The 14,784-nt window shown below is 36.1% G+C and overlaps 1 protein-coding gene across 2 annotated transcripts; it reads right to left on the bottom strand.

The window, feature by feature from the left end:
• Positions 1-6,506: 6,506 nt before the first annotated feature.
• LOC104239802 (serine/threonine/tyrosine-protein kinase HT1) lies at positions 6,507-9,852 on the bottom strand. Of its 2 annotated transcripts, none has more exons than XM_009794549.2 (4): positions 9,686-9,852; positions 8,139-9,401; positions 7,470-7,925; positions 6,507-7,149 (listed from the first exon to the last, which is right to left on the bottom strand). In XM_009794549.2, the coding sequence occupies exons 2-4, from the start codon at positions 8,895-8,897 to the stop codon at positions 6,853-6,855; spliced, it is 1,512 nt and encodes a 503-aa protein (XP_009792851.1). In that variant the 5' UTR covers positions 8,898-9,401; positions 9,686-9,852; the 3' UTR covers positions 6,507-6,852. The 2 variants fall into 2 exon arrangements, with proteins under 2 accessions (XP_009792851.1, XP_009792912.1); XM_009794610.2 differs by lacking the exon at positions 9,686-9,852 and adding an exon at positions 9,491-9,589.
• Positions 9,853-14,784: the final 4,932 nt, after the last annotated feature.

Raw genomic sequence — 14,784 nt, 5'->3', positions numbered from 1 at the left:
GGTATGTCTTCTCCACTTTTACCTTGTTTGGAAAGTAACTGCTCATTATCTTACTGACATAACTAGAAGTGTAACCAAAGTCTATCACCTCAGTATGACATCTAAGACCAGTTATTACTGCAAACTCTCTCAATCCAAAATTTAACCTCTCACCTTTTAACTCACCTGTAAAATAAGAAGCATCGGATGATTTCAATTCATAAGAAGATGAATAGCTTGATTTTGCATGCATAAATTGGGAAATGACAGTTAATAACCAAAGCATGTCTTCTTGAACAGCTTCAAACCATTTGGAGACAAAAACGCTTTAATTTGGCTAGGAATGCTAGGGTCACATAATGTCTGGAATCTAAGCACCTCATAATCAACATTATGGGATGCAAAAAAATGTCCATTCTGCAAAATTCAACAAATGTAATCTAACATTAATACAATAATTAAAAAGCACTGATACATTTGTATGTTTCTACAAAATAACTTCAAAAATATATAATATAACAACAATGTTAAATAGATCAACAAATCTACCATTAGACTACAAAATTAAGACAAATAATCTCACATAATTTCATTGCTTAAAAATACATATGCAATTTATATACAACATTTCTACAAAAATCTACAAATCAAAAAAACCACAGATTATGTAGATTTTTAACAGCTAAAACAGGCAAAATAAGTAGTGAAGAAATTAAAAAATTCTTACCTTCACCAATGAGTATTTTCAAACATTTTTAGGAGTTTTAACACTAGGGATTTTTTTTGAATTTTTCTTCTTTTTGGGAGTTTTTGAACTGGGAGTCACCTTAGCTTTCTTTCCAGGTTTACTGATAGGCACGTCTTCTACAAAATCATCATCTAGAACTATTCCTTTTCATTTCCTATCTGCTTGTTTGATTAGCCTCGAAGATTCTCCAACATCGTAATCATGTTTTTGTTTAGTTCTAGCTTCAGCCCTGATTTGACGCAGAGAAACACTATGCTTCATATCTACAATTGCATGTGCAGATTTCCCTTGCTTTTGGGGTGAATGTGGTGATAATACACCCAAATCGAAAGAAGGTACATCTGATTCTAGATCTTTTTAGGGCTGTGTTTTGAAGCTTTGTTCTTCTTCATTGAGAAATTTTGAAGTTGTAGGTAAATATGTGTATGAACGAAATTGAAGATTTGACTTCAATTTTGACTGGTTTTGTAGAAGAAAAACCTTGATTTTGGACGTTAATGGTAGATGGTTACCTTTGTTTTTCTGGTTTTAGCAGAGGGAATAATGGCTAGAATCGTGTGTGTGTGTGTTGTGATACGTGGGTGAGGTTGTGGGTTTAGGAGAGAGAAACGTGTGGGGGGAATATGGAGGAATATACGGTACCATTAAGTTGGGAGTGATATAAGGTACAATTAATATACAGTTAAAACACCTTATGGTATAAAATTGGTAATTAGTTATACTAAATGTAATTAAATCAAACCTTAAATATTGAGGGTAATATAGTTTCCTATATGGCATAGGAATGTAAAAATTCCAATTCAAAAATAGCCAGATTTACAACTGGTCGTTCAAAAATATCCCAGTTTCAAAAGTAATCGAAATTTAGTCATTTTTCATGTAAAGATAAATCTGAGCGAAAACACTGTTCAAAACCTGAAAAATACGCCAGTATATTATACTGGAGTTCCAGCATAAGTATGTTTGAACTCCAGCATATTATACAAGAATTCTAGGATAAGTATGCTGGAACTCCAGCATAATATGATGGAATTCCAGCATAAGTACACTAGAACTCCAGCATAATATACTGGAGTTTCAGCAAGTATAATTGTCTAGTAAAAATCAACTTATTTTGAGAAAGTGCTTTTTTCAAAATACTTTTAGTGAGAAGCAGTTTGTGTTTGACTAATTAATTTGAAAAACACTTCTGAGCAGCAATTAGTGTTTGACCAAGCTTTAAAAAATTATTTCTAAGTGTATTTTTCTTAAAAGTGCTTTTCAAAAAAGTGTTTTTGGAGAGAAGCTACTTTTTCTGCTTCTCCAAAACTGCTTCTACTTCTCTTCAAAAGTACTTTTTTCTCCTTTCAAAAACTTGGTCTAACACCTTAATTTTAGAAAAAAACACTTTTGAGCTAAAAAGGCGCTTTTGCCTCAAAATAAGCTTAGCCAAACATGCTATAATTAACATTATTCCATAAGCAATATAGGCATTGGAAAAAGAATCAAATCTTTTTATTTGACCAAATGTATCAATTAAACTGTTATTTTCTAATAGTTCTATTTTTCATAATACTTTTAATTCCGAAAATAAATCTAAATCATCTATATCCACATTTTCATCAAATTGTTACTTCCTATATATCACACGTTTCTTACGAAATTCGGGTTTGATATTCATTTCAAGTGTAATTTTCTTGGCAAAAATCATAGCAGTTGCAAATCCTCTCTATACTTGTTAAAGAAAGAAATTAAACTTCTTCACTTCACATAACCTTTTTTTAAATTTATACATAGCCTGTTAGGGTAAAAAAGCACGGTATAGCCAGTTTTCGGACTGGTCATTCAAAAATAGTCAGCGTTTACGAAGTCAATAAAAAATAGCCACTATTTTGCTGCAACAGAGACCGGTCCAGCATAATATACTGGAGTTCGGTGCACCTGTGTATGAACTTCAGCATATTATGCTGGACCGGTATACTTTGCTGACTCCAGTATAATATATTGGAGACTGGAGCATCGGTGCTCCAAACTCCAGTATATTATACAGGACAATTATACTTGCTGGAACTCCAGTATATTATGCTGGAGTTCTAGTGTACTTATGCTGGAACTCCATCATATTATGCTGGAGTTCCAACATACTTATCCTGGAACTCCAGTATAATATGCTGGAATTCAAGCATAAGTATGCTTGAACTCCAATATAATATACTGGCGTATTTTTCGAGTTTTGAACAGTGTTTTGCTCAGATTTATTTTACATGAAAAGTGGCTAAATTTCGATTACTTTTGAAACTGGACTATTTTTGAACGACCAGTTGTAACTGGCTATTTTTTAATTTCTCCCCCTATTAGGTATAACAAAAAATGGGGCCCCCGCAAATATGGGGCCTAAAGTCGTTGCTTTACTTGCTTTATGGAAGGGCTGCCTCTGCAAACAAATTCTTTTATTATAGTATTAAATATTAATTTTATATTTTAACAATATCTATGATAAGCTTATATCCTTTTCTGCTTTTATGTATAAAGAAATTCTATCTCAATCGATTTAATTTCTTTATTTTAGTTGAATATTAAATACTCAAAACCGAAAAAAGATAAAGAAAAAAAGGTTCTCATTATTGTATAAATTAAATGAATTATTTAAGAAGAAGAAACGCTTCTTGCATAGCAGAGGGCAGAAATGCTGAACTCTGTTTCTCAAATTTCTTTAATTAAATCTTTTTTTAAAAGTTTTTTAAAGACTTCTGCAAGATCTTTCTTTTCAGAACTGTTATTCTGAAGAAGTGGCATTGGGATATCTCCCAGAAAAGTTTTTCTTCCACCCATATGAGTATACTTATAAATTTTCAATACACGTTTTCTTTATTGCAAAAGCTGTTTTTCTGAAAGAAAAAAAAAATCGAAAAATTACCGGAAGATGAAGGTAGCAAAGATGAGGATGTTGAGGTGGATGTGCGCGTACACAAGGATGAATAAGGCTAGGAATGAAGATATTCGGGAGAAGGTGGGCGTGACCTCTGTGGATGACAAGATGCGAGAAGCGAGGCTCAGATGGTTCGGGCACATGCGGAGGAGAAGCCTTGATGCTCCGGTGAGGAGGTGTGAGCAATTGGCTTTGATGGATACGAGAAGAGTTGGAGGGCGGCCTAAGAAGTATTAGAGAGAAATGATCAGGTAGGGCATGGCACGACTACAGATTTCCGAGGACATGGCCCTTGATAGGAAGGTCTAGAGATCGTGCATTAGGGTTGTAGGCTAGGAAATAGTCCAGCTTTTTCGACCTCATACCGGGGATGAGGCTGGTTTGATAGGATTGATCTTAAACGGCTAGTAGTTAATGTTGTGTCCACAGTATCCTTTCTATTTTTCATAGCTCCGGGCCTGAATTACTGGTTATTGTTATTGCATGTCATATATTTTATGGTTTTTATGATGTTGTTACTATTTCTATGGTTTCTGTTGACGATACTGATAAATTGTCTCTTCTTGTTTTCTTTCCGTCTTCCTGAGCCGGGGATCTATCGGAAACAGCTTTTCTACTCCATCGGAGTAGGGATAAGATCTGCATATACATTATCCTCCTCAGACCCCACTTTGTGGGATTAGTCGTCGTTGTTGTTATTGTTCCAGCTGAGTCCCAATAAATAAGACGCATATGTTGACTCTACAAACAAAATCACATGTTTGGTTTGAGAGCCGATTCGAACACCAGTGAGACTGGTTTCTATAAACCAAGTATACTAAGAATGTCTTGTTTTCAAAACCAGACATGTTTTAGATTATGTTTCTCGTGATTTTTCAACCATAAACCAGACATGTTTAGTTTATGTTTCTCGTGATTTTTCAACCAAAAAAAAACTTCTAGAATGCTTTGTAGCTTTAGAGATTTTTCCCTAGAAAAGTTTTCAAAATCAAGCAACTTTTTAATGTGTCCTACTTGCGCGAATGTGATCATTTCTAATCTTGTACATCCAAACATCCATCTTACTATCTGCACATTAACAACAGTCGTCTTATGAATATGTTGAACTTTAGTTACCCATCACTCTGATTACAAGACGACATGTTGTATAATAATCCTATCCCAAAATAGGAATGAGAGTGGTAATATCTTTAAAATGTTGCATAAACTTAAAAATGTGACAGAAAAATCTTCTCAATTATTGTAGTAGGTGTTAGATAAAAGGAAGGACCACATCTCTGAAGTCCCTCCATAACCTCTCAAAGCTTCCATTCACATGAACCACAACATTAAACATATCCAGAATAGGTAACATGTGAAACTCCAAAGTAACACACAAAACATGAATTTCACTGTCAAAAGGAATCAGAATACATCTATACAGATTCTAATCACATTACAAGTATCGCGGATACCATGATGCAAACGATGGTTCATTGAACGTCACAAAACTAATCGATGCAGCCACTGGTTTTTGATATAGTCTCTTCCAAGATTCATGCACACATACAAAACCTTACTAGTTGTCTTTCCTTTCATTATTCAAATAAAAAGGAAATGAATTACAATATTTCCAGGAACCAGTCGATACATGTATAACATGCAAGTGCAACATTAGTAAAGTTCAGTACCCACTTTGTGGTCCTTATATTCATTGTAGATATAGCAATATGGGTAATAAATGAGAAGATATTTAATTTCCATTCAAGAGGTAGTGGAGTAGATGGGCTTACATACCTATCTCTTGATACCAACAGAAAGAAAACCAAGTCTCTGCAAGTTGATGAAACAAGTAGCAAGTGAAGTAATCACATTATCTTCTTTCCTTTAAAACGTACGGAACCATTGACCCAGCTATATTTTCTGACCTGCACCCTGCAAAGGAAAACTCTGGCAAAACATGAAGGGTGAAAGAGGGTGTTAACTTGCTTTCATTCTAATGTACTTTGGCCTAGTTGGAAACAATTGTTAAATGAAAACAATTGAACAAACAAGGCAAGTGATGCACCTTAGCAACCTATCATCTTCACATATGTTTTCCCTTTAAGGTCCAACGTTAATCGTGTGCATCCAAGGGGAAAACTATAAAGATTCATCTTTCTAAACTGTTAGTCCTTTCAAAAGGAACCCTCGTCAATGCTGGAGCTATCTCAATCTTTAGATTGTGTCCTCTGTGTCAACCACAACCATCTCAACTATGCAAAATATGTCTGGGAGTCAAATGTATTCATTCAAGAAAATCTGCACACATATATTGAGTGGCTAAGTAAATAAAATACTGACCTATGTTGCTCGGACTCTCCGAAAATGTAGCGGGATACATGTCGGGTCCTCCAAAAGTAGTGCATTTTTGAAGGATCCAATACGGGTGCGGCTACATTTTGGAGAGTCCGTGCAACATAGAAGCTGACCAATCGGCTTCTCCAACTAAAGATCCATGTTAAATCCAATGTTGATAAATGCTACCAGTTTTTACATTCAGATGAGCACTGTATTATGTTTCAGTTAATATTACCCGACACGAAAATGCAAAATAAGGGTACAGAAACATACATCTACAATTAACAATATGCATTAGTCATGTCACCAACAATCAGCAGCAGGGGGGTGCAGATGCCAAGCTTCAACAAACTACATATCCAAAAATCACAAACCTTATCGTCGACCCAAAAATCACCCCAAACAGCAAGCAGGCAATGCATTTTTAAGGAAACTTAAACAAGCAACATTATGCTTGCAATACAGGCAGCTGAAAGCTTCAGGAGAACTGTTTAATGCAAGTAAAACCACTATATAATTATTAGCAAAGGTCGTCTTGTCTTGAGAAATATATAATATACCCCTTTAAAAAAGGTTTGGAATTTATTGCATTCAGCTCAACCTAGCCTTACAGATGGCACTTGCATCCAAAATCTGATGATCATATTTTGTGTACCTATCATGTAAAATTACAAAGGCTATACCAAGCCTTACAGATGGCACTTGCATTCAAGATCTGATGATCATACTTTGTTTACCTATCATATAAAATTACAGAGGCCACCCAATGCAAACCTACAACCTAAACATTCACATTCGCTTAATGGCGGGGAGGAGATATACAGCAGTATGTAACCCAAAAGCAGATTAATTACACAACGACCTGGTAAAACCACAAATGTCAGATCATCCAGCAAATTCAAGCGAACTTGGGTTTTGGCATTGGCATTGATGAAGCAGTTTGATGTAACAAAGCATTTTGATGTACGGGACCAAGCTTTTGGATCCAATGATGAAGCCCTTTCTTGTGATCTTGCAACATTGACTTTTGCACAGGATTCAGAGTTCCGTCATGAGCAACTGATGACTCGAACTGCTCCAGTACCTTCACAATCTGCCAAAACTCAGGCCTCTTTTCTGGCTGCAGAGCCCAACACAGTTCAATTAAAGCTTTCATGGCTGGAGGGCAATCCCCAGGAATAGGTGGTCGCATATTCTGAAGGCCAAAAAGACAAGTACTTTTAGGATTACATATAACCCTAATTCGCAGAATATGAAGAGGCATCAAAAGACAAGATTTTTGCTGGAAGGGACGGAGGATGCCCGAGGGGTATGTGGGTTGTTATTACGTCAAAATATTCAGCCATGCAGAGGTCAAAGTTATTTGCGCCAACAAGTTCTTTGGGAAGGAAATAAAGCGTTTAGTGAATGATACTTTACCATTCAATGATAATTGATTATAAAGCTCAAAATAACACAATATTACAAGAGTGCCAGAAATAGATGAATAAGAAAACACCGAAATTTGGAGCTTACCTTGTTTACGACAGCAAAAGCAGCCTGTACTGGTGTCATATCTTCATAAGGAATGGTTCCAGCCACCATTTCCCATAGAATGAGTCCAAAGCCATACACATCAACCTTCCGGCCATATGATTTTCTCTTAATCATCTCTGGTGCCATCCAACGGTAAGTACCTGGATCATCAGCCAGGAGATCACAGTATGCCTCCTCACAAGCAATTCCAAAATCAGCAATTTTCAGGTGAAATTCCTCATTGATAAGTATATTCTCTGGTTTGAGGTCCCGATGAATAATGTCTTGTGAGTGAATATATTCCATTCCACGAGCAATATCCATGGCAAGTGCTATCAATTTGCCCAGGGCTAGGGATTTATGCTCAAGCTTATGCAGGTATGCTCTCAAAGAACCCTCCGATAGATACTCAGTAACAACACAAAAGACTGGTGGTTGTTTGCATGCACCTACGAACTGCAAGGGGTCATATGAACCAAATCACAAAGACGTTTTATAAGGAAAACAAGTTAGCACAATTGCTCTATTTTCTAAAAATGGAGACTATAGTTATAGAGGCATATGATGGAATGAAATTTTTTAGGCAAGATAATCAGACACAGTTAAATAGATGCAACCATATACTTAAATGAAATGAACCAGATAAGAAATTTAACTCCATTTTACTACCTTTACAACATTTGGATGGTGGAGACGAGACAAGAGAGTAACTTCTCTAATAAACTGATTCTCCAATCGAGTTGCTAAAGCTCCAATTTCGTCATCATCTGTTATTCTAATAATTTTCACCGCGACAGCCTCATCCTTGTATTTCCCATGATAAAGCTGACTGTGCGCACCGTGCGCAAATCTTAGCCCAAGAAACAGCTTAGAAAGATCAATTGTATACTCATCTGCTGTTTCTACAGAACTGACCCTACCACCACCATGATCAAAGTACCTACTCCATGCTGAATCCTTCCGGCTCTTTGATTTATCATGGAACTTCATTGATGTGAAATGCCGAAGGGGGCTTGTATTTGCTGGAGATCTTGAACCAGGAGACCTTAACATAGGCGACTTTGTTCCGCGGGAATCTTTGTGAAACGACTTGCTCATAATTTTCTTCTCATGTTCCTTCCTTTGTGGATGTGGAGTTGAGAATCTCTTCTGACTAGATCGAGCTTCCTTAAAGGTATCGGAAATTGCTGTTTCTGGATGAGGTGATTCAGTCCTCTGTTTGTTTGTAGTTGGGTTGCGCTGAAGTCGCGCAACGGCCGGCTCAGTTCTTGGATTAGGAGAAGCAGTTCCAGGTCTAGTTTTTGCACCAGCAATTCTTCCTGACTGAATAGTAAAAGGAATAGAGGCCAATCTTGCAGAATCCAACCTATGACAAACTGTATGAGAAAACTTTGTTCTCCTAATCCAAGAATTAACCTCTTCATCCATTTTCTTTAATCAGCCTAGAACACCTGATAACCAGTAAAAAATCTGTTCTTTTCCTCCTTTAGCTCAGAAGAAGTTTCAAATTCAAGAATTCCCTTCAAATCCCCTATGAAATTTACCAAGTTTTCTACTGACAATTTCTTCAAGTCCATCAAAGGGTGGTAGTAAATCAAGAAATCAAACTCCAACCTTCAAATTCAGTGTAAACATCCCTCATACAATGTGCAGATAAACCATAAATGATCAATCACCTTAAAAACAACCTTTTCAACACCAAAACTAAAGCTGGAAAAAATCCCAATATCTCTATCAACTAAGCCAAAGATCAAAACTTTTTAACCTCTAACAAACAATAGTTATCAGCAAATAATACCATCAAACTTGTAGGCCTACCAAATGCCACTTTCATACCCATCATCAGACAAAAAACCAAACTATTACCTCAAAAAGCAAAACAACCCCTCTTCAGCTCCAAAGTCAAACACCCCCACCAGCTTCTTTCAAAACCTGGAAGATCCCACAAACAGATTAAAAAATTATAAATATATAAGTTTAAAAAAGAAAAAGCCAAATGAAATAACATTAAAAAAGCATACTTAATTGGATTAAAGATAAAGAAATACACATCATGATAAACCCCATTAACCCACCAACTCAGGTAATCATTTCGCCAAATACAAATCACAAATCGATAAACTAATCAAGAAATATAATAAAGAATAAAAAACACCCATTTTCCTTAAAAATACCCATTTTCCATAAAAACAAGATCCGTGTACCAACACACTTACCCAAAGGGTATTTTTCTTGATTTTTCCAAAAAAACAACTCATCTTTAACACAAACTCTTTGTATTCTTTCTTCACTTCTCTCTCTCTCTCCTCTCTCTTAAGCCATTATTAAATGTAAGAGAGGAAAGAGAGAAGAAAAAAATCAAAAACTCCATTTAAAACTAGTATCCTTATTCATATAAACTAGACTAGGGGGTTGTATCTAAATAAAAATACGTACAAAGTTATACGTGAGGTGCTTTATGTGGACCAATTGTTGCACGTAGATGATTCATGTGGACCCGGTTTTGTTGCTGACTACAAAAAATTGGGCTATTCTAGTGGGCCCTAGGAGTTTGGGTGGGTGGTGGAAAGTGGGGCCCATTAGAATAGTCAATAAAAGACAGAGAGAGAGATATTACTAGTTATATATCAAAGGGAATAAAGCAATTTAATTGGGAAGAATACAAAGTCCCTATCAGAGAATTGAGGTACGGAATAAAGGAAAACTCAGATTTTAAATCCTTTTTTTTCTTTTTCGTTTTAGCTTTGTTATTTTTAATACTTTGATACGGTTAAATGGTAGGGTTGTCACGGATATGGAGGATTGTGGTTGGGTGAGTAGACAGTAACTTCATACTATTCCTCTATACTTTTTAGGTGACACAATTATTACTTTTATATATATTGCTTTCAAATATGTATATATGTATATTTATTAAAAAACTTAAAGAAATTATCTGAAAAATTATATCAAATAATAAATAGTTTAAATCTCATACTTTATATTTTGCCACATAACATAAAACAGAGAGAATATATAATTTCTTCCTTTTTCTGAAAAAGTAATAATTTTAATCATAGAGTAATTTTTTAGTCTAGTTTGATCATTCAATTATTCAAATAAGCATATATGTACGTTCGATTAAAGAGAATCTATATTATCTTATAATTAAAGCTAATGGAGATAATAGATGCATTATTAATAAATAAAAATATAAAAAGAAAAAGAAGAGGATAAGATCAAGTTCTTCAAAATGAAGTGAATCGGTACATATATGTAAATGAGCTTAAATATAGAAAAAATATGAAACTAATAATGACAGTCAATAATAGTTTAGTTAATTATTTAGTGGTACTTGTAAGTTATAAGTTATATTTTCTGCGCTCACTTTTAGTTGTCAAATATTTTTAAAATAATTTATTATTTTTATATATTATTTTTCGCATATTAAGAGAAAAATAATTTTTTTTCTATTTTGCCCTTAGCATTAATTACTTATTTCAAATCAGTTTTCAAATCCATTAAAACTATATATCAATTAATTAAGACCATAGTAAATTATGCACGTTATTTATTATTTGCTAATAACTAGTAAAAGTGAATGTAGGGAGCAAGAATCATTCATGCCCCTATTTATTTAATACTAGAAAAGTCAAAGAGAAAAATGAGAGTGACATGTCACATGAGGATGGGAAAGGGCGAAGATTTATTAGGGACTTCATATGAGAATCTTAATGTAAAATTCAAAACCAGGATCATAATTTCTTAATTTAAAATTTTCTCCTCTTTTTGGGTATTAATATGAGGCTCACAGTGGTATACCTCAATTTTTATCCAATTAAAACTCAACTTTCAGTTTGAAGGGGAATACATTCAAAATTTTGATATGTTCAATTGGGGCTTATGGTCTTCTTCCCCCCCACCTCCGCACCCGAAAAATTGTGATATTGGCATGGAATAAGGTTTCTTTAACTTGCTGGTGCTTTTATTTGACGGATATAGAAAATTTAATATTTCTTGTGATTTTTTAATGTTACCGTTAAAGGCGTGGTTGGATGGAAAGTGGTGTCTCTATTCTTGATCGGATATCTCGAATTCAAATTCTGAAATGAAGAAATCCATAATAAAAAGCGCCCTACATGATAAAAATTTGAATTTTTTTGGTCGCTAGATACCAAATGCCACATGATCATACAAAAAATGATTTTCTATTTGTAATACAATAACAACAATCAGTAAAATTTTACTAGTGGAGTCCGGGGAGGGTAAACCTTACCTCTATCCCAAGGGATAAAAAGGTTGTTTTCGAACAGTGGTGGAGCCACCTTACAGGAAGGGGTGTCAAATGACATCTCTTTACGGAAAAAATACAGTGTAGGTTGGTCAAAAAAAATATATGTATATATACTATGTATTGACACCCCTTAATTTCTTGGTATGTTTACTTATTATATTTTGACACCCATTAACGAAAATTCTAATTCCGCCACTATATCCGAAAGACCCTCAGCTCAAAAAGACGAAAAGAGACAATATATCATTACCATCAATAAAAACCATTAAAAAAATAACAATATTACAAGAATCAGAAAATAAATAAAAAACAAAATAATAACTAATAGATAAAGCCCGGCACTAAGACCAAGCTACAAGATGGATTACAATGGGCATGTTTATTCTTGTCTTTGTTTTTTCTTTTCACAGAACAACGATTCTCTTAATTTTAAGGGGTCGTTTGGTTTGAAATATATAATGAGGTTTTATTTCGTATAAAATTTCATATTACTTACATATCGTTGGGTTTCTGATATAACATATGCCTAACTAACATAATTTGTCACATAAATAATAAAATGTCTAGTTTTATATGATGGATGTGGAAAATTTATCCTTTTTGTGATTTTCATATACCGGTAGATATTTTTGTAATTGGATGGATGAGATCCCTTCAGCTTTAATCATAGGTATGAGTGTTTATCTCAAAAATACGAGTAACAATTAAATTTGATTTGTGGTTTTAAAGATACGTGATTTAGTTCAATACTAATTAATAATCAAGAAGTATAACGTAAAAATGAAAGAAATGAGTAAATCAAACCAGTGTTGCTAGGCAGTATCGACCTTGAGCCAAAGTGACCTTGAGATGGATCAAGAACAATAAAGCAAGAATAAAAAAGTTAAAGGACAATTCTGATAAATAATGAGCGAAAAAGTAAGAGAGTATATTCTTTGCCAATGATTAGATGATGTTTACAAATGATTGGGATTCCCTTTATATAATAGGGGAACCCTAAATAAGGTATATTTCTATTTACAGTAAAGAATCTCATTGGAACAACTGTCTAACGGCCTAGTACGTATTTGTACAAATCTATTTCGGGATTTACGCCATGATCTTGGGGACGTAGCAGGAATCTTGCTCATTCTGTTACAAATCCATAACGGCATGATCTCGAGGCCAGTCACATTAGGCTCCGACATTCCTCGAACACTTGATTCTTCGAGCTTCGTACTCTGTCATTGAGCTCGATCTTGGTCCCTCGAGCTCGAACTCGATCCATCCCGAACTCGGGCTTAAGGTGACCCCTCGAGCCCGAAAAATCAGGCATACCTGATTTCGACCGTATATAGATAGTCCCCGCATTTCTTAGAGTAAAATAATAAGAAACGATTTGAACTTCGATGCTCTGACGCCTCGACCATGATGTCAATCTTGTGATGTTAGCGGCTGAAGTGATTGAGAAGTCGCTTCCGCGTAGTTCCCAAGGTCATTAATTGGAGGCGGCTGATGGTCGGCTATTTGGCTTCCCCAAAACGCTTAAGCGGCTCTATAAATAGGCCAACTTCATAATTTTTGCAAACTTTACTTCTCAAATCATTCTTAAAATCTCTTTAGCTCCTTCAACTTCTTTGAGTTCACCCTCTTCTCAATTTGCTCTTACTACAACACCTACTCTTTCTCCTCTCTTGAATTTATAAACCGCAATGGCTAAAACATCTAAAACCGTTCCTCAGAAAGAAAAAGCTTCTTTATCTTCTCAGCCGGCCAGAGGTAGAACGGTGGTGCCACCTCGTATCGAATAGTGTATTCCTGGACCGTGCGAAATAACTTCCGATTTTAAAAACGATAAACCTGTTTCGACCCCAGGCCGTTGTGAGCCCATGTCTTGATACATCTGCTTGACAACTGAAGGTGAGCTTGAGCAGGTGAAAAAGGACTGCAACTGGGAGAATAAAGATGTTGTGATCCCCTCCCCTGAAGAAGACATCACTACCCATATAGCGGGGTACTTAAGCGTGTATACTACCCATTCACGTTAGGTCTTGTAGATCCAACTATGGGTTCCATAGACCCAGTAATTCTTGATTTTTGCCAACAATACCAGGTGCCGCTTGGCCAAATCCACCCTTCATTCTAGCGCATCGTCAATCTGATCCTATATTTCTCGGGCCTGGTCGAGGGGATGCCTTTTACCCTCGACCACCTGATCAGGATATACATCCCTCGCCTTTATCGAGGTGGTCTGATAAAGTTGCAATGCCAATCCACAAAATCTCTCTTCTCCAGCATCGATGAGGACAAAGATCGAGAATGGATGAGCCGATTTGTCCGAATCAGGACCTCCGATCTGATTCCTGCTGAGAGGATGCCATTCCCCGAAGAGTGGAACATGAAACGTAAGTACAAGTTTATCGATGGTGACTTAATATTTTGCTTTTCCTACTCTTTCTTGATCTCATCCTTTACTCGATCTAATCCATTTCTGATGATGCAGCTATTTCTTGGTTTCCCGGCGCGGTCCCGGACCTCGCAGGTTGGGTCCGACAACTACCCTTCACCTCTTCATACGCAGAATGTAATTGGCGTGATTTGGTCAAGGGTCGGTGGGAAGCTAAGAACCATGATGAGTTCTCTTGTTCACATATTCGTGTTTCTTAGTGAAATACTTACTTTATCATTATGCAGGTCTCGGAGACGTCGTTGCTATGCGGCTGCCCCCTCCCGGTGAAGAAGAAATCCCAAAGCCTACCAAGGAAAAGAAGAGGAAAAGGGGGTCACCTCCAAGTTCCCCGAAGCCGAAGAAAAGCAAGGCTCGAAAGCCTAAGGTCGATACCGTGGCCCTATCTCCAGAAACGGCCCAACGCCTTAGGGATGAGGAGGGAGAAGATGACAGTTGCCTATTGGTAGCTCGGAAAAGACGAAGCAGTGACACTTCGAAGAGTGCTGAACCGATAGTGGCTGATGTGGTTCATTCTCGAACTGAAGAAATCTAGGAGGGGAGTTCGAGCAAAGTCCCCGAGCCATCGGGCAACAAAAGAGCACCTCATCTTGGAG

The sequence above is a fragment of the Nicotiana sylvestris genome, chromosome 2 (genome assembly GCF_000393655.2).
Source record: "Nicotiana sylvestris chromosome 2, ASM39365v2, whole genome shotgun sequence".
In the NCBI taxonomy this organism is placed as follows: Eukaryota; Viridiplantae; Streptophyta; class Magnoliopsida; order Solanales; family Solanaceae; genus Nicotiana; species Nicotiana sylvestris.
The sequence above is the reverse complement of the archived record's forward strand: the minus strand, read 5'-3'. Positions and strand labels throughout refer to the sequence as shown.

Coding starts and splice junctions, on each gene's coding strand:
- LOC104239802 (XM_009794549.2), bottom strand. CDS start 8,897: ATGGATGAAGAGGTTAATTCTTGGATTAGGAGAACAAAGTTTTCTCAT. Junction 7,926..8,138: donor ACCATCCAAATGTTGTAAAG/GTAGTAAAATGG, acceptor GACCCCTTGCAG/TTCGTAGGTGCATGCAAACA. Junction 7,150..7,469: donor CTTTTGCTGTCGTAAACAAG/GTAAGCTCCAAA, acceptor TTTGGCCTTCAG/AATATGCGACCACCTATTCC.